This window comes from Cebidichthys violaceus, unplaced genomic scaffold (genome assembly GCF_023349555.1).
Source record: "Cebidichthys violaceus isolate CVI_PGR_0920_01 unplaced genomic scaffold, fCebVio1.0.p SCAF_17, whole genome shotgun sequence".
Lineage (NCBI taxonomy): Eukaryota > Metazoa > Chordata > Actinopteri > Perciformes > Stichaeidae > Cebidichthys > Cebidichthys violaceus.
This window is the reverse complement of record NW_027176340.1, coordinates 8,438,985-8,459,281: the sequence shown is the minus strand read 5'-3', so window position 1 is coordinate 8,459,281 and position 20,297 is coordinate 8,438,985. Positions and strand designations below refer to the sequence as shown.

Genomic DNA, 20,297 nt, shown 5'->3' with positions numbered 1-20,297 from the left:
TTTGGTCCTCATGGCATCCTGTGACAGACCTGGAAATTGTAATTCCATAATTTGGCCACTATGGTTACTATAAAATTAGTAACACACCTCCAGATCACACAGTCATAGACCTAACTACACATTCACCACACATTTAAGTGCATAAATCAACCTGAACTATAACCAGGGCAGCACAATTATTATCAATATGAGGGTTTCTTTTTTTTTTTCACTCAGAATTGAGATCTTGTTTTTCTCCCACAATTCTTAGGGTCACCTCTTTTTTTGTCAAATAAAAACATTTTGTGATGTATACAGTGTATATTTGTAAATGTGCCTGTGTAAAATGACTTCACACGGTTTGGTAGGGGCTTTATTCATTTAATTTATTAAGATGCTACATAGTCCAACCAGGTTGGGTTGTTTTTATACACCAGAGAGACTACTTGAACTAGGAATATTAATCTTCTTCTCAGATAGACGTATTTATTTATTTATATACATACAAAACAGTTTGCTGACTGCTTACATCGATCACGGTGATAGTCAGTGTAGTGTGTTTTACAACCGGGCCTGGATCAATTAGTATTCCAATGTAATTGTTATTGTTCGTTTAATCCTGGTTGGAGTACCACATTAGGACTGTGGTAAAATTAATGATCAGTATATTCTGATACTTTGGAATATTTTTTCAGGTAAAAATGCTCTGATACTCCAACCAGGATTCATTGAACAAGAACAATTTTCTGCAAGCACTAAATGGCCCAGGTCTGATAACCCAAGATGGGACTGTAGCTCAGGTCTGCTCTGCCCTCCCTCTAAGCAGCAAGTCATCCTCAACCCAACAACTTTACAGAGATACAGTAGAAACACAAGCTCATGTATATTTTAAGCTCTCACCCGCCAGTCATATCCATCATCCTCCCCTCCACTGAACATGAAATAATGGTGGAATTTAACTTTTCTTTCAGTTTAACAATGGATAACGCACTCCTGCATCCTATGTGGATATAGTGGGATAAAAACATGAACTACTCTCTTTTTTTTTTACCTTAAAATATGGCAAAGCAGAATGATGCTCTCCACTGCTATTTTACCCCTCATGCAAATTTGGAGATGAAACAATTTGAGATTATGTTTTTGTTTATTTTCGACCAAAAAAAAATAACCATTGGCTCTGGAACAGTACAATGTCATCATGTGGTCCCCTCAAGGATATAAACTAGTCTGTATGCTTCCCCCCCTCCCCCTCTTGCTTGAGAAAAAAAAAAAGTATGCTGCAGAAAGATCAAAGGAGTGACACGCTTAATCTTGGTGCATTAAAAATGAACACGACTTCAAATGCAGTGAGGATGTAACATTAATAAGCAACAGATAAATGCTGAACAAACACCAAAAACTGAACACGGGCCTGCAGTAGAGTGAACAAAAACCAAGCATGAGCAGTCAGCTTGAAACACTCAGTTGATCTCAGACATACATTTGCCTCAAACAAAACAGAACGTCAACAAATGTATGGCTCAGTAGGAAAATAAGAGAAAACAAAAAGAGCTGGAAAAGACCAAGGTCCCTTTGTGAGGACACTGTAACAGGACTTTAGTGTTGCTGTTAATGTTGTGAGGGAAACATAACAGATCGCCTCTACATTTAATTTTCTCAATACATGTATGCATGCATGCTTGTGTGTGTGTGTGTGTGTGTGTGTGTGTGTGTGTGTGTACGTTCATTTATTTTTATATTTATATATATATATATATATATATATATATATATATACACACACACACATCTCCATCTTGGCCTGAGAATAACTTGCCCAAATAGTTCACAAGGCAAGCCTTTCATCTGGATAACATTTACAGAAATGAGCTAATCCTACAAATCTGGAGCTCATTTCTTGTATTCTTAAATGCTTCAACCCTAGCACAGAAAAAAATTACTTAAAAATCATAAAAATTTAACAAAAGAGAAAGAAAACTGAAAATGTAGTTGTGCAAACCTACAGCCAAATGACATTATTACCATTTATAAAAGCAATTAAATTAGATTCAAACAATCTGTGTGTGAACGCATGCAATCAAACATTCCCCTCTGACAAGAGGGGATGCGGTGAGCACTGAGTGACAGGTGACGGGAATAAGGTAGAGTGAAAATAAAAACGAAAGGAAAATAGCTATGGTGTAGTGTTTCATACACTGATCAAGGTTGTTCTACAATCAAAGACAATCCGGATTTACAAAGCCTCTGATTGCAGGAGTCAGTTTGGTAGCCCTGTGTGTGTGTAACCCCGACTGTGTGGATCATCACTCTGGTAAATTCCTTCCTTAAAGGGGGTTTAGCTGGAAGGAACACCTGATTATACTGTACAGTGGGGGAGGTGGAAGAAACAACAATACACTAAAATTACATTCACACAACTGCAAACTGACTCAGTCGCACCAACACTACCTCGCCGGTGTTACAAAATAGGTCTGGATCACTAGTTTTAAATTGTGTTTTCGTTACCACCACCCATCCCCCCAAACCAGTAATTTGTGTACATGAAACTTTGGGAAAGAGGGCCAGAATGATTATGTGATGATTACATAGAGGCAAGACCTGTAATGATGAATCGGTTTTTCTTCTGTATTTTCTCAAACATTACCTTTGAAATATTTTACATAAATGAGACTGAATCAAAACTAGTACCACCCCCCCCCACCCAGCGGATATGGCATTTCCGATCCAAAATCCCAGATCCCGCACTTGTTTTCCTCCCCCTGAAAGCATGCTGCGGCTCCACCGAACTGCGCTGCCATCTACAAGACCAACTTGCCCACGATGACGCCCACCACAAAGAAGAGCACGATGAGGGCCATCGTGCGGACGCTCAACCCCTCTTCTTTCTTCATGCCAATTGAGGTGTGTTGAGATGACATCACGTTACTCTTCCTCATCCGCAGACCATCGTCCTCCTGAAATGGGGGAGAAAGAAGAAAGAGGTGTTAGAAAAGTGGGGTAAAAGAAATAATTGACAAATGATGAATGAAAGAAAGCGTTTGGGAAGAAAAAGAAGGGCGGTAGGTGAGTGAAATAAAGAAAGGGAATGAAGAAGAGAAAAAGAAGACATGAAGAAGAGACGATCAGCTTGTCAATCAGTCAATGAGATGAGACTATTTATTTACAAGCTCAAAGAAATAGGATCTGCTTAAATCTTCATCTGACCCAATCCTCAGAGGAGCACAGAAGGCGCCAGGCTTTTAACACACTTCATTTCCCAGCAGCGGGTGGGGGGGGGGCTCTCTGTTAGTTTAATCTCAGCCGCAGGAGCAGCCAACAGTCGTTCTGCCTCTGGCAAGAACCTAAAGTGGAGGAGGTGGTGTTTGACTTTCTCCAAGCAGTTTGTGGTGTGTGTGCCTGGGACTCCTTTCCAACCTAACCTTAACAAAATCCAATTTAACCTCACTTCACTGATCGTTGTGATTGATGGCGAACTCATTGATTTGCTAAATTGCATTACGAGCAATGAACGCTGAGGTCTGCCACTGATTATAGATCCGAGCACTTGCACTTAATGCAAACCTCAATCTTGGATTGCTGTCTCTGTTCAGAAGAATACAGCAAAGCGTGGAGGGACACCGCAATGTCATTTGGAACCAGCACTTTGTGTGAATCAAATTTCCACTTAATTGTCTTATCTTGATTGTGAACATCAATCAGTACAGAAAAAATAACCAAATGTGACTCTGCATGTTCAGTGATGTATGCTGCTAATTTTGGGTGATTGCTCATTCAGCTCTCTGCATTTAACTTAAGCCTGAAGATAGATTGGTTGAAAGAATTACTCCTTGTGTAACAAGACTGAACGTACAGATTCATTCGAGGTGAAACGACTAGTCAATTGATTAGTTTAGACAGGAAATTAATCAGCTACAATCTTGATAATTAACTAAAAATTAACTGGTTTTAACCTCTGAAGTGTGAATATTTTGAGGTTGTCTTGGATTAAATATCTTCGGTTTTTGGACATTTGGTCAAACAAAACAACATTTAAATGTCAACTTCTTTGCAACAAGCAGTAAGTCATTTTGACGGAATGATAATGAAGATAATTGTTAGTAGCAGTTCTTGTACATACTGAGTGGCTCACAGTTTGATATGTTGATTCACTACCTTAAAGTAAATGTATACAGAAACATCTGAAGGCACACCCAGGGCTAAAAATAAAGAGATGATGATTTTGTGAAGTATAATATTACGCTTATTACACTTTAGGGAAACAAGCAGTGTTTTACTACCTGTAACCATGTAGCCGTGAGGATGAGACTACAGTGATAGCTGTGTCTTCACTGCCATTGGTCCTCACGTCATCTCACTCACCCGGATCTGTTTGTTTTCTTCCCGTAGCCTCTGAGCCTCCATCTGCAGCCTCTTACACTCCTCCATGATCTTCTTCACCTCTCCGTCATCCAGGGTGGAGCTCATTGACTTCAGAGGCAGCGAGGAGGAGTCTGACTTCAGCAAGCTGGACGACATCATCTTGTTGGACTCCATGTCATGCTGTAAGTAGGTTAACAGGGCGACAAGTTATTACACAATAAGATGTGTGTTTGCTGCTACAGTGTTTCCATGGAGATTGTGACCGATGACTTGGCTGACACACGGCACACGCAGCAATGCGTACGTTTATAACTTCTAGACTTCATATATATGAACAAAGCCTCCTCTCAAGCTGCCTATCTCCATGTTTGTGGGAGAGTTCACCCAGGGGTGCCTTTCATAAGTGGATCAAGCTGGTTCCTATCAGCATTATCTCCGTCTAACGGACTCTGTGGTGCTGACTGGGAGCCATGACTATCTATCGCACAGCTGAAAATTAAGTGTGTGTGTGTGTGTGTGTGTGTGTGTGTGTGTGTGTGTGTGTGTGTGTGTGTGGGGGGGGGGGGGGTATGATGCTGGTATGATGCTGGGGTATGATGCTGGTATGATGTCAATATACTGTCAAAAGACAATAAAGTCTATTTTTGCTGTGAACCGCACACAACACAAGGAAAGAAATAGGCCCACAGTCTGTGTGGCTGCTCAAACATGGGTGCCAAAATAAAAAGCAACTGTTTACGCAACGCACACACTCTGCTCGCAGAGTCAGTGTGTGGCCTGGTAAGAGTAAAAACAAATGAGGAGAGATGAAGACTGAGATAGGATAGTGATAGAGAAGGGCAATACAGCAGAGAAGTCGGGAGCTGGAAAATGACGATGAACATCATCACTACATAAATAATGCAGACCTTCTTTGGGACAAAAATTACAGCATGATACATTATTACTGATTATTACCAATAATCAAAAATACCATGTGAAACCATGTGACGCATAATTTCACGTAGTGTCTTTGATATCCGATCTGCAGTAACGAGGAGAAAGTGTAGTAACCGCATGTGCTTACCGTTTTCTCGTTCTCCACTGGCATGTCAAAAACACACCTTAGCTTGGAGTCCATCAGCTCGTCTGGCTTAGCCTCCTTCCACTGGAATAGTGGACCAAAAATAAAGAACAAAAACATCAACAAATGATTTCTTTATTATTTATCATGGCAAAATGGAACATTTGCAACATGCTGCTGATAATGACTCTTCACAGGAGGACAGAAAGCTCAGACAGCCCTTCAGCTGTCTGCTTTATTCAGTTTTGGCGTGTAAAGGCCGACATAGTAAACATATTCCAACATAATGTCTGGACTTAGGAATCAGCATTGAGTTAGGAATTTATGTAACATGTTTCTTTGAAGTCTGGCTCCAGTAAATACAATAAAATAACATGCCTTTTTCTCTCTATGAGATGAATTCATTCCTAACTGACCTCCTCATGTCCACCATTTCTTTTCATAATTTCAGAACATTCATTTATATTCTGGACTCAAGAGTATTGTAAATTGAGTTTGACAAACACTTTTCAAATGTGATGTTTAGAAAGTCAATAGACTGAACTAGAATCATCGCTTCATCTCTCCATCTCTGTATAGTTTAGTTTATTTACTTTTGCACAATTCAAACAATAAAATTAAAATAAACAAACATAACAGAGATAAATTATATCACAGTAAAGGAAGAGGCAAAAAGCCAACTGGGCTTATTTGAAGCCTCCACCTATATAATATAACATGTTTACAATATTACAGAGAACATAAAATGAATATGCATAAGATATGACTACGCAAAATATTATATGTTTAATTATACTTGTTATCAATATATCATCAAAAGTGGGTGAAGCATTTACAGTACATGGTTTGACTCTTTCAGAATATGTTGAATGGCGCTGATATAAGATGGTTCATTAGGTGTCAGCAGACCTTATGAGGTTTACAGTGCCAAGGGTTGGCATCCACGAAAAAATACAGTTTTGTCAGGTATTCTTAAAACACTTACTGGCATATAAATATTTACTGTACTTGTTGGCCAGTGTTCGCTGAGATGACTTTGAGACTACACACACACAGAGACAGTTACGATTAAACGGTGTTCATAGTGTTTCCTATCGCTGTGTGTCAGCACTGAGCCACAACCTCTCATCCAGGCTGGGATGTGCACATCGAATGCCTCTTTTTTCTTTCGATCAGTGTTTGCTGTATGAGTGACCATGTTACATCTGTGTGTAAAGCATGTTTGTTTTAAAGCACTGGCAAACACTGCTGCGGCTAAAACATATTGATGGAGAAAACAGATTTTTAGGAAGATGAGACACTCACCACTCCCTCCATGTCGGTCATGTCAGGAGGTGCTAGCACAGACTGGACCATGAACTTGTGTTTGCTCTTCTCATTGGGGTCGTAGTCAAAAGGCTGCAACATAACTGAAATACAAAATGACGATCGAGGTCACGTGTGGTACTGCTATTATAGAGTCACGACTGATTTCAACAAACTTTACAGAGCAACATGTTTTCAGATTATTTCTTTCCCTTCAGCTAACAAATGATAATTAAGATAAACAGGAAACAGAGAGAACTGGGGCTGATAAGTAGCAGCAGTTGCAGTGTGACAGTGTGTACAGGAAGTCCCCACATGATCATTACAGTCCCCCAGTTTTACTTCTGATTCCTCACTTCCCATCCTCAGGAGAACGTGTCAAACAAAGTGTCTTGTTAGTATTATTCAAACTGTGGCAGACAGGCAGGAAAATAATATGATTTGTGGGTAAAATCTGCTGCCCTAAAAACAGACACACTCCAGCAATTAAGCTGTTCCATCTCTCTCCCTTCCTCAACTCTGTGTCCACTCCTCGGATTAAAGAGGAATTAGGAGTGAGTATCACAAACCATGTGTTTGTCAAATAGTAAACTAGATCTTCACAGCTCTGGGCTTTGTTGGAGATTATTTATTTCTAAGTTTGTGTTACCATGACGGCAAAACACTGACAGATCTACAAATGCCCCATGGGGGTAATTTTTCTAACAGCTTCCAACCCTGTCTTTTTCTTTCTTAACATTACATATCGCTCTAACACAAAGCAGGTGTTGGAGTACGACTTTAACCCGTCACCACATCAGTCCTCCCAGTCAGTGCTGTACTATTTGATGTCATTCCAATGACTGAGAAGGTATTTTAAAGCTGTAATGGTGATTTACAATGATCACTTTCTTATGTCCGTATTCAAGTTAAGGGTGGAAGTGCAGAGGGGGAAAAAAGGGCTATTGATGGGATTTACTCCTTTCACCTTTTAAATGAGGGTGTAATTGAAAGACATATTTTGACATCAGTACCAACTGTGTCTACAATGCCTGCGTGATTCTTCGGCTCGCACTGGCCAAATGACCTCCTAATTTCAAAGCGGGTGTAGCTATCAGGATGGTTTTCATATATGGCACATGCCAATTCTCCCAAGAGTGGGAGACCTCAGAGATGCAGTGCACCATTACAGCAATCAGGGCAGTTCAATATCGCAAACCAGAAACAGACGGCATGAACAGATTGAGAACGTCCTGTTTTAGTCAGACCCAATTTGCAGGCCCATCTACCTCGAGTCCAAGGGGACAATACTAGAGAATGGAGGCAGGAAGGCATGTAAGTTCTTTGAGCAACAGCGAAAAACATGAAAAGGGTCCCGAGCCAAAAAGCCTGAGATGGAAAAAGCACAGCCACAGGAAAGGAGAAAGTTATTTAAATCATCTTTGATCGACAGACTGTGAACACACCTTTACAAAATGCTACTTCTGCTAATGGCATGATTTATATAAAACATTTCATACAATCTTACAAAACGAAAAATTAAACTCCCCAGCTGTCTGCTTGCTTAGTAGTAAGTAATAATTAATACAAAAGATAAAAGTGTAAGTTTAATGACCAAAACAATGAACTCATCAAAACTAGATACAAGCTCACGTTACGACACAGTGTGACTCAAAACGAGATACGACATCTATAACAGGAACCTTTCCACACCTTCTCAGACAAGCCTTACCGGTAAAAAAAGAAAGAAAAGGGAGCTCCCTTCGATATTACTCAACACCAAAAACCTGGTCAAAGATCAGCAAACCCACCAAGACAACATAGCGTGGGAATGAGGAAGAGAGAGAAGTCAACTGTTCCCTGGGTGGGAAATAACTCAGGAGTCAATAGCATTCCATCCACGGCTCTTCTGCAGAAATTGGCGACCACTTTGAGGTTAAGTTATAGAAATCAAGTTGCGGGTTAAAATAGAAAATAGCCAATAACAAATATTGGAACAGACCTTGTCTGTAGCGTATTAGCAGAAATGCTTTATGAATATGGATGTCAATGAAAAGAGGAGAATGGTTTTTTTTGCCCTGTCATAACAAAAAAGACACTAGAAAAGAGCGCAAGGGCATTCAAAAGAAGCTAATTCAGACAACTGGAAAAAAATGAATTATTTTTTATTGCGGTGTGTTATTTTTTTTCTACCTCACTTGAAATGATAATAAGTTTGAGCATGTCAGACAAACTTCTGACATATTCCCAGAAGAAGCTTAATATTTGTGGACACAAGGATTTTTGAAACATTCACGCCACATATTTTTCCACTGGATGCTGCTACATAACACCGATCAACCTCAGCAACATTCCTGTGGTCATGGCTACGTTGAACATATACAGTTACAGCTGGGTTGAGCTTCAAAAGCCCTGTGTGTATCCTCAGCTGAGCCAGCGAATGACACATCTCAGGGTTTGTAGGTATCCTGTGGCAGACTGTTCCCTTTCGCCTCGATGCAAGTCAACTGGAATGTAGCTTTAATTAAATATTATAGGCCAGAAAGTTACACATCCAAAACAATCTTCTTAGATGTAAAAAAAAATTAAATATGACAATATTTGAATGCATTTCCTTCTGCATAACACAGTTGCATAGTCAAATAGGACTGCACTCCATTTAAATAGAATATTGGCACCACACAAGGTGGCAGGTATGACATCAAATCTCTAAATCTTGATTTGCATCTTTTGGCCGCTTTTAAGTGCTTTTAGACAGAATAGTATCTTTACTTAGGCTGGACCCAATGCCTTTTTTTTTTTTTTTACATTCAAAGCTTCTATTGAGGTTTTCTAATAAAGCTTTGAATGGCTGTCGTCATATTTTATGACGTCATCACCCTACAAATGGAAAAACTTGATTGTTTTGTTACAAAATCTTTTGACTTTTGGACTACACAACACTCTAGAGTTATCAAATATGTTTGGATCACATGAGTCGGAAATAATCCTATGCAGACACCACTGGTATCTAATGCTACAAATAGTATAATATTAATACATTTAATGTAGCCTAATCTGTATCTACTACTGTGTAGAAATACTGGGTTTAAACAAAATAAACAGAAATGCAAAAAAAATAGCTGCGCAGCATTCAAATATTTATTTAGAATTAGAATGTTATGAATGAAGCTTTGAACCCTTCTGTGTAGCCCGATCTTTACTATTTTGATTCTGCCACAAAAGGCTTTATGTAATATGTGTTTCTGGTTAACATTTTTTAAGATGATGTTGGTACACGTGGTATTTTATTTACAGAGCTCTCCATTCTAGATGGCATAAGCAGCCTGTGCCGTTTTGCATGTTGAATTGAAATGTAATGGAAACCGTTTTGTTTTCATCTTCTTTCACCCTTATAAGGTGCAACAAAGCTTACAGCAGAGAAAGGGTTGCAGGGTTTTTTAATAAACCTGGGTTTTACATCACAGTAACTTAATGTGTGTTCAATGTAAAAGCAAACACTATGTCTGCAACTCTCGTTATCTTGTTAAGTACGCCACCTTTTGAGTTTCCCCTGAAGACAGACTGAACAGAAAGAGGGTACAGACTGAGCGTTTAGTGACTACATTCTCAGAAAAGCAATCTCCTTTTGGGACTCAAACCTCTGACCTTTTTCAACCTAAAATGGGTGAAAAATGAAGACAACTAACGGAGAGGCTTGTGCTGATTTGTCGCCGGCTTCTGACTGTAGGCCCCGGTAACATAGTTTGCAGTTGTTGACACCAGATAGGGCAAGTTGTAAAATGAGTCGGTGGCTGTAAATGGCAGAGATGGCAGTGTGGAAACACAAGCCTGTACCTGTCTCCCTCAGAGTGCACGACAAGGAATGAGGCCTACCAGGCGGGGCTTGGGCAAGAGGACGGGGGAATACTGAGTAACAAGAGAGGAGTGGTGTTATGTAAAAAGAGCAAAGCCAATCAGGATACGAGAGAGTTAATAGATTAGCTTACTTCTCGCAGATGCCTGGTTTTTAAGTCACGATACAAATAGAAACATAGTTTGTGATATTTAGATGGTCTTACATATGATGGCTGTAGCAACTACTTACTTTGGAGCTCGCCTAATCCTGCATGGACTATGTCGCACTTATACATGGACTCATATATTCATTCATTCATATTCGGATATGTACATTTATATCTATTCGTAGACAGAGATTGATAGAATGCACATATTTTTTATTTATTAACAGACTGTACATATGTTAAGAATCAAGGGACAGCTGCTCAGTGTTTTACTTTATCTTTATTTGAATTTATATTTTCATTCTTATTATCTTGGTTTGTTTCCGAACTCTTACTCTTACCTCTACTGGGGTTGATTCTCATTGATGTTGCTGCAATGACACCTGAAGTTCCCTCCGGGATAAATAAAGGTTTATTTATTTTATCTATAAAATCTCAACACATTCCTTACCAGAAACACTACATTCAAGTTGTTTACTTTAACTAACCAAGAGACAAAAATACAATGTCTATACAGAAAAAACAGCACAATCCTCATATTTGAGAAGGTGAAACCAGCAAATGTTTAGTATTCAACTTGACAAGACTTTAAAGATTAAGGATCAAAACTATTAAATAATTTTTCTTGTGATTAACTAATCGTTTCAGCCACAGTAGCAGCTACATGTTAAAGTAGCCTGTAAGTTAATAATAATAACTTTAATGGCTCACTGTCTCAATCAATACCTGAGACGTTGATCGAGGTTCCTGCATCGATGATTCCACTGTTGGGCCGCACGCAGTACCGGCGCGGCGCCGTCGTCTTCACCTTGAAACACACATTCCTGTCTGTTGGGTTGGAGAGCTTGAGATTTGTGGTGATCACGTCTGAGAATGGACCTGTGAAGAGGGAAGATATGGTAAACACTAAAAAAAAACTCTGTTTTTGGGTTGTTCAGGAAAACATCTTTGAGTTCTCTTAGTTAAAATTATACAATCTCCTCCAGAGACTGAAATCTTAAATTATCTAAATTTTAACTTTAAAAAGAATCATCAAAGGCTGTTGACTTGACGTCACTTAAATTGTTTGAATACCAAATGGTTGGAGAAAATGACGAATGCAAAGAATAAAACTGCCACTGACATACAAACTCAAACAAGCAAATGTGTGTAAGCTGTCTCGTAGTCAACTGACCAAAATACATGAAAATACAAATCTATAATCCATTGCTGCAGGAAAAGCACCAGTTTGAATAAAAAAAAAAAAAATGTAAAAACGGACAAATAAACAACCAAGCGTGGGCAGACAGACAGATACAGTTGTGGTCAAAAGTTTACATACACTTGTAAAGAACATAATGTCATGGCTCTCTTGAGTTTCCCCGTTATTTCTACAACTCTGATTTTTCTCTGATAGAGTGATTGGAACAGATACTTCTTTGTCACAAAAAACATTCATGAAGTTTGGTTCTTTCATGACTTTATTATGGGTTAACAGAAAAAGTGATCAAATCTGCTGGGTCAAAAATATACATACAGCAGTGCTAATATTTGGTTACATGTCCCTTGGCCATTTTCACTTCAATTAGGCGCTTTTGGTAGCCATCCACAAGCTTCTGGCAAGCTTCTCGTTGAATCTTTGACCACTCCTCTTGACAGAATTGGTGCAGTTCAGTTAAATTTGATGGCTTTCTGACATGGACTTGTTTCTTCAGCATTGTCCACATGTTCTCAATGGGATTTAAGTCAGGACTTTGGGAAGGCCATTCTAAAACCCTAATTCTAGCCTGATTTAGCCATTCCATTACCACTTTTGATGTGTGTTTGGGGTCATTGTCCTGTTGGAACACCCAACTGCGCCCAAGACCCAACCTTCGGGCTGATGATTTTAGGTTATCCTGAAGAATTTGAAGGTAATCCTCCTTCTTCATTATCCCATTTACTCTCTGTAAAGCACCAGTTCCATTGGCAGCAAAACAGCCCCACAGCATAATACTACCACCACCGTGCTTGACGGTAGGCATGGTGTTCTTGGGGTTAAAGGCCTCACCTTTTCTCCTCCAAACATATTGCTGGGCATTGTGGCCAAACAGCTCGATTTTTGTTTCGTCTGACCACAGAACTTTCCTCCAGAAGGTCTTATCTTTGTCCATGTGATCAGCAGCAAACTTCAGTCGAGCCTTAAGGTGCCGCTTTTGGAGCAAGGGCTTCCTTCTTGCACGGCAGCCTCTCAGTCCATGGAGATGCAAAACACGCTTGACTGTGGACACTGACACCTGTGTTCCAGCAGCTTCTAATTCTTGGCAGATCTGCTTTTTGGTGGTTCTCGGTTGACTCTTCACCCTCCTGACCAATTTTCTCTCAGCAGCAGGTGATAGCGTGCGTTTTCTTCCTGATCGTGGCAGTGACAAAACAGTACCATGCACTTTATACTTACAAACAATTGTTTGCACTGTTGCTCTTGGGACCTGCAGCTGCTTTGAAATGGCTCCAAGTGACTTTCCTGACTTGTTCAAGTCAATGATTCGCTTTTTCAGATCCATGCTGAGCTCCTTTGACTTTCCCATTGTAGCGTTTGTATCCAATGAGCCCTATTTAAATGGCCTCAGAGAAGTCACCAGTTGTAGTCACTCATAATCACTCACAAGAAGTTAAGAGGCCATGCTATGAAGCTCATTTCTTTGACACAACTTTCTAAGTCACCAAAATTGCTAATTCATGTTGCTGTATGTATATTTTTGACCCAGCAGATTTTGTCACTTTTTCTGTTAACCCATAATAAAGTCATGAAAGAACCAAACTTCATGAATGTTTTTTGTGACAAAGAAGTATCTGTTCCAATCACTCTATCAGAGAAAAATCAGAGTTGTAGAAATAACTGGAAACTCAAGAGAGCCATGAGATTATGTTCTTTACAAGTGTATGTAAACTTTTGACCACAACTGTATATATAAAAAGATATATATAAATATCTATATATAGCAATATATATATATTATATATACACACACATTTATTTATATATAAAAACATTTTACATATTATTTCTTTACGCCGCTGACAATTCAAAGAAGAAAGTAGAGTTGATTCAGAAAAGGTGTGGAAATTGTTATTATTATGTTGTAATATATTATGTTGTACAATTACTATTGAAGACCCTTGTCACAACAGAGAACCAAATTTCAGAAAAGTCTGCCAAATATTAACCACAAACTTTATTAAAAGAGCACTTCTACACAGCAGAAACAGACTGATCTAAGCTTCATCAAAATAAAATAGTCCTTAAGATAAATTATTCCAGTCTGTTTCTCACATTAAAACCCAAAACATTGCATCTCAGTAACACAACCTGGTGTGAACTGGATCATTGTAAATATGTCAAGCCATCTGCTTTTTCTTTTTCGTTTCACATTGCACTGTAGACTGATGTTGACTACATGTCTACTCTGTCCTGATTAGCAAAAAACAGTCCTAGTATCAATTTACCAAAATCTTTAAAGAGTAAAGTGTGCATACAAATCTATAAATCACAGGCCTCTGCCCCTGCACTAGCACTACCATGATCAGAATAGCTGATGCAGTTTGGCTTCAACTAATTACAGCTATCATTGTCGATGCAGGCCACATATCTCCGAGGCTCTCACAAGGCCGGATGCATTAAGCTGCACAGATTTGTCAATAATGCAGAAAACCCTCACAACAAAAGACACAGCAAAATGCAAATGTGCGCCAAATCTAAAAGGTGAGCGAAGGTTAAGTGAGTTTACCTCCAGACTGCAGCACTACAATGTCAGTGTTTTTTGGATGGGGCACTAATCGTTTTATATTCATTCCAAAAAGATCATTACAATACATTGTTTCTGTTCTTCCTTTGACATTTTTCCAACTACTTTTATCTGAACTATTAAGTAAATTAGATAATTTCATTTTGTTAAAATCTTTCCCAAACATGGTATTGTCTATGTTTGACACATTTTCCTGTGGTCTTAACCTCTTTAAAACCCCTCAGTGAAGGCAGCCATGTCCAGTTAGTGTCTAATAATTTCAATGGGTTATGAAATGATATGGTGGTCAAGGTGGAAAGGGGTGAATGCTAAACCTTGAGTTATGTCTGAGGTTGAAGGAATGGAAATAAATTAGGACATGAAGGAGAGGAAAGGTAGAGGAGGCATGGGAATAACCAGCAGGTTCACAAAACTCTGTGAAAAACCCCTATTTAGCCCTGATGTTCATAACTATAATACATATAAACATGTAAACTAGGACAACGTATGACGAGGACAATTAGGAACCACATACTTGTTTTCTGAGTTACTGTCAGTTCCATAATGTTTGTAATTGGTGCTAATTTTCAAAACAGGTGGATTCAAATTAAACTAATAATCATTCAGTCTGGAATTGTGTTAATGTGCCTTTTTCATGTTTGGGAGTAATTGTTATTTTGCTCAAAATAATCAGCAGTTTTGGGGCATTTTTTTTCCTTTCTCTGTTGTTGGCACAGAAAGATAGTGTCCCCATTCTTAATTAAAGACCTGATTGGTTCAGCTGTTTAAACAGATATAAATGAGCACAACACCAGATCTATTTGAACTGTTGTATACAATGAATATAGATGTATAAAATGAGGGCAGAGGTTCAGAGGTATAGTTATTGCACTCACTCAATACCCGCCACAAGAGCAAGCGATCTCCACTGTGGTGTGAGGTTTTCTTTTCACTTTAGTGGCAACGACATTAACAGAAAAGTCAAATCTGTTGGATATCATTTTTACAACGTTAAAAAAAGAAGAAGTACTAAAACCTAATCTGGCTAACCCTGGAGAAAGCCAAGAAACTAACGAGTCTTCTTTGATATTATCAGCACATATTGGAGGGCGTGTAGATTCCAAAAAAACTCATTCTATGTATTACCCAAGTGCTCCCTCACAAAACCACAGTGTTACATGTCCTTAATTTATTTCTGTTATTTCTGGCAAAAGTTTCATTATTGACAGGTCACTCCAGAAACTGCACAGTGAAACGTATCCAGATAGCTAACCGGCAGCCGTTAGTCACTCCTGTGTTTTTCCAGTATACCTCTAGTGAGAGCAAAGCTAATTCATAGTCAAGTGAAGGGCCATGACAAATAAATGTACGACTTCCCAAACTTAGCGGATACAGAGCCAAATACCACACAGGTTACATCAGACGGACTTACGGAAACTAAGTTTTCATTTTGGAACTCAACAGTATCTTGAAAAAGCATATAAAACAAATATTTTTCATGAATTATTTTATGTCTATGAAAGAGGACCATTTTTTCTGTGGCCAATGTTTTTTGTCACTTTGCTTCTGCATATATAAAAAATCTGTTCATATAGTACATATAATGAGTTAGTGAGGCTATATGGGCTATGAGTACATCAGTAGAAATCTACCATGTTGGTTGATTTGGGTTTTGAGACATTGCTGGTGATTTGTTTGTGAAAACAACTCATGACTTCTTATTAGTGTTGATAGAGAATTTATTTGTTTACCAACTTCCGGTTATCCAAAGAACATTTGGATCTCTAGTCCTTTTATGCTGCTATTCCTATCAACTCCAAAACTCAACCAGGTCCGGTTTTCTCATCAAGTATAGTTTTCTAACATAATAAGAAATCAGGCCACTACAGTAGCTATTATTGTGAGCAAAACCTTTTGCGGTTGAGAGAGGCACACTAACTGTGCCTGAAAACATGGAGCTATTACAGAATTAGCACATACACCAGATTCAAGATAAAGTTTCAGCTCAGCAAACATCCAGAGCAACCGACACTTCCCTTCCCCTTTGAGTCAAGACAGAGAGGAAACTCAGACCCTCACAAGCTTGGCTTGACTTCTAAAGGCTTTTAATGAAAGGGACTCACGCCACTGACTACTGTACACCTGATATACTACTTCCTGAAAGTTTCTCAGGATAGCGTCCAACTGACAAAAAAACCACAAACGGCAGTTAAAAACTACTATGAAGAGCTAATATGTGAAGCCATCGTCTTTCAAGGTTAGATTTTATGAACAGCAGATAAAAAATGAGGAGCAGGGAGTTTTTTTGTTGAGATTTGTTAATAGTACCCCTGACAAAAATAAAATTTAATAGAAATGAAAAAGTCCAGTCCCAAGTAACACTTAAGTAGTATTTGGCCCACAAATGGTCTGAGCCTAAGCCTAAGAAACTGCTACCAACAGACCTCTCTTTTTCACAATGCCTCCCTACTTATAACTTGGGGTCTAAGTATTGACATGTGATTTGTGCTATTGTCTATTATACTGAGAAGGCACATAGTTCCTTCTGTCTGGTTAACACTAGTGCATCAACAAGTTTGAATGGACACTTGATATATATTTGTGTGTGTGTGTGTGTGTGTGTGTGTGTGTGTGTGTGTGTGTGTGTGTGTGTGTGTGTGTGTGTGTGTGTGTGTGTGTGTGTGTGTGTTGCTCATTTCTGATTGGCTGGTATGTCTCCACTTAAATCATATGATGGAAAACCTCAAACATACTTACAATCAATCGTTTCACCATAGTTATAAATCAGTGTGTAAAGTATATTACATTAAACTATAGAAACAGTGTTTCTGCTTCATGTTAAGTTACCAGTTAAAAGGATAAAAGCGTTGATATTCTGTTTTTTCTTCAACAAATCCAATGAAAAGACTAAAACCAAAAACAAATTGATCCTATCAACAAGTATTGCCTGTGCCTAATATAGCCTAATCCCCCCAAAACTATTTAAAATATATAAATTAGTCTTACAGTACTTGGCATGTTCCTTTATTACAATGAATTTGAGTATTTTGAGGCAATCCCATATTGTCCTGGTGCTGTAAATATACTCACAAGCACACCGAATGCATGTTAATCTGCAGTTGAAAATGTAATCCGTATTTTTTTTAAAGATTCACGTCTTCATTGTGATATAATGTATTTGGGGCGGTGAGCCACAGACAGGGCAGGGAGGTTGAAAAAGTATTGAGAGACGGATTAACACGTTCCTTTTGGGTCCTTTCATGGCATTTGTAGACAATAACAAAAATGTAGAATAACAGTGTTTGTTATTCCTAAATTCTCACTAATTAAACAGATTTATTTAAATTATTTGTTTTACTACAAACAAGCTTTAAGATGTATAACTATTTGAACACAGCTTTTCTTATTATTGCCTTTCGTACATTAGACTTTGAGGTGTCTTACAGTGGTTGAAGAGAAGAGAAAATAACAAACTTGGTGGAGGAAACTATATACTGGCATTACTCGCCTCTGTTTTGTCCATTATTTCATGTATCAGGGCACCTCGTTGTATATTATTGCTAATGCAATTTACAGGCTCGCTGTGAGCCTAATACAACTCAGACACTTCATTACTGTATATAGTATAAGGTGTTAAATACATCTATAATGTGCCATTACGCTGTAATCAAAGTAAAAAACACAAGTTAGTTCCACCTTAGCTGCACATTTGGACATCAGCATTATGCTACAGTTCACATTAAAAACACAGTAAAACCAACTAGTCATCTTTGCCATAGTATGATCGACCAAATTAGTTTTGATGTGAGTTACTGAAGTTCATCACTACACACTTGAACTCAGTAGATTTTGGGGCAAACAGTATATTCTTTTTGGTGCTGCTGGTTCTTTTAAGTGTAATCTTCGGGGTGCTTATAACAAACACCACTGGCCACATTGTATTTGGGAGACCAACAGCTGATATCTTCGAACATCACTATACTAATAATAACAGAATAAACTTTATTTATAAAGCACTTATCAAAAAAATAAGAAGTCCTTTACGGAGAGCACAATTAAATAAAATACCAAAATGAATGATACAATACAGCAATTTAAAAATAATTAACAAGAAATTAAAAAACAATAATATAAACATGGAGCTCAGATACAATTCTGATATGTTTTACAATAAAATGTTTTTAGAAGATGCACAAAACAGAGCACTGAGCACTTAAACCACGTAAAGGTTCATAAGAGATTAAAAGGTCAAAATATAATCTGGAGCCAAGTCATGAAGAGCCTTAAGGGTAATCAGTAAGATGCTAAAATCAACCCTAAAATAAACAGAGAGCCAATGTTAAGAGGCTAAAACAGGTGCGATGTGATTGTATCTCTTGGATCTGGTTAAAATCCTAGCAGCTTACTTCTGTACGATTTGTACTCGTTTTAAAGTTGTTTTGATTAAGACAACACTATAATAATAGAGGAAAAGTTTGACAGTGCTAACTGTCATTTGAACTATAAAAACGGTACAGTATGTAATATTTAAAACTGACATAATATATGTTGTTGCAAAACAGATACAGTAGTACAAAGTATGTGTTTATGTAACATTATTTGGGCCTAAAGCAACGTGACATATTGCAGCCAAATGCCGAGCTTCACTTAAATGTCTATTAGCGACTGTAAAGCCCAAACGATGAGAATGGTGGGCATGTTGATGACCCGTAGTTAACACGTATCAAGTAGCAAAGGTTGTCCTGTGAGCTGTCAGGTTATTAAATGACAGCTGGCTGGCCAACAGAGCGAGACAGCCAATCAGAGAGCGAGCGAACCTTAGCTAGCTACACCTGCTAAGGATGTTGTAGCTTGTGGGCAATGAAAGGTTATACATTTAGCAGGCAAATTATGTTGTCACATATTTGTTATGATTGTTACGTCTCAGTGGACATATGGTTTGTGTGTTGCACTTGTAAACCGCGTTAATGGCAGTTGCTGCAGCAGAAATGTGTGACAGGGCCTGGCTAGCCTGGTTAGCCGTCGGAAGCTAATCCAGCTAGCTAACAAGCTAACTAGCTGTCAGTTGACCTGCCGTCCTTTCATTCTTACTCCTTTCATATGAGGGTAATATTATCAAAATGTGACGGATAGATTCCCCCGGGTTTGTCACCGTAACACTGCCCCCCCTCCATAGCCCCCAGCCCCAGAGGCAGCTCCCCCCTCCCGTCCCAGCCGGGCCCTCCCCTCTTACCTCTGAATTTCAGTTCGTGCTGAGGCTCCAAGAGCAGAACCTGTTCCGGCCTGGCCATGTCCCAACAGCTGGAGCGGGGTTATCGCACTGCAACCAGTTCCTGTCCGTTACCCCCGTGTTAGGATGTTGTTGAGTGCTGCAACGTCAACAGGGTGGTTTTATCAATGAATTGGCTGTGGATATCCTGCCCCCCAGTCACCAGTACTACTCGAGCTACTAACGGCTGTTGTGATGCAGCAGGAAGGGAGCGCGAGACAGCCCGGTGACGTCACTGCCTCTGCATAGCCACCCAGCGGGGAGGGTGACAGGAGGGTGATGATGGGTGATGCCAGGGTGCACCCGGGGATGGTGGGGCCACCACTTCAACCAGTGTGCAAGGAGTCTAAGGACATGGATAAACATTTATTTTTTTATTTCAGCCCACAAAATCCAGCATCTAAATTTAGGTTAAAGAGAGTGAATTATAATTCCAATTCACATCAGACAACAACACTTTGATCGTTCAGTAACCAATTAAAACAATGGATGATTGATACATACATATGTCAGCTCTAAATTATTATTTTGTTGCTGCTAGCTATATGTCCTGTGTGTGTGTGTGTGTGTGTGTGTGTGTGTGTGTGTGTGTGTGT

At 38.9% G+C, this 20,297-nt stretch overlaps 1 protein-coding gene across 1 annotated transcript; it reads right to left on the bottom strand.

Moving 5' to 3' along the window:
• Nucleotides 1-350: 350 nt before the first annotated feature.
• Nucleotides 351-19,914, bottom strand: vapb (VAMP (vesicle-associated membrane protein)-associated protein B and C). Its single transcript, XM_068712468.1, has 6 exons — nucleotides 19,666-19,914; nucleotides 11,416-11,568; nucleotides 6,707-6,810; nucleotides 5,405-5,485; nucleotides 4,339-4,518; nucleotides 351-2,933 (listed from the first exon to the last, which is right to left on the bottom strand). The coding sequence occupies exons 1-6, from the start codon at nucleotides 19,721-19,723 to the stop codon at nucleotides 2,778-2,780; spliced, it is 732 nt and encodes a 243-aa protein (XP_068568569.1). The 5' UTR covers nucleotides 19,724-19,914; the 3' UTR covers nucleotides 351-2,777.
• Nucleotides 19,915-20,297: the final 383 nt, after the last annotated feature.

Excerpts from the sequence above, each read along its gene's own strand:
- vapb (XM_068712468.1), bottom strand. The coding sequence starts at position 19,723 with ATGGCCAGGCCGGAACAGGTTCTGCTCTTGGAGCCTCAGCACGAACTG. Across the intron at positions 6,811-11,415 it reads AACCTCGATCAACGTCTCAG|TTATGTTGCAGCCTTTTGAC; the intron begins GTATTGATTGAG and ends TTTGTATTTCAG. Across the intron at positions 4,519-5,404 it reads CAGTGGAGAACGAGAAAACG|CATGACATGGAGTCCAACAA; the intron begins GTAAGCACATGC and ends ACCTACTTACAG.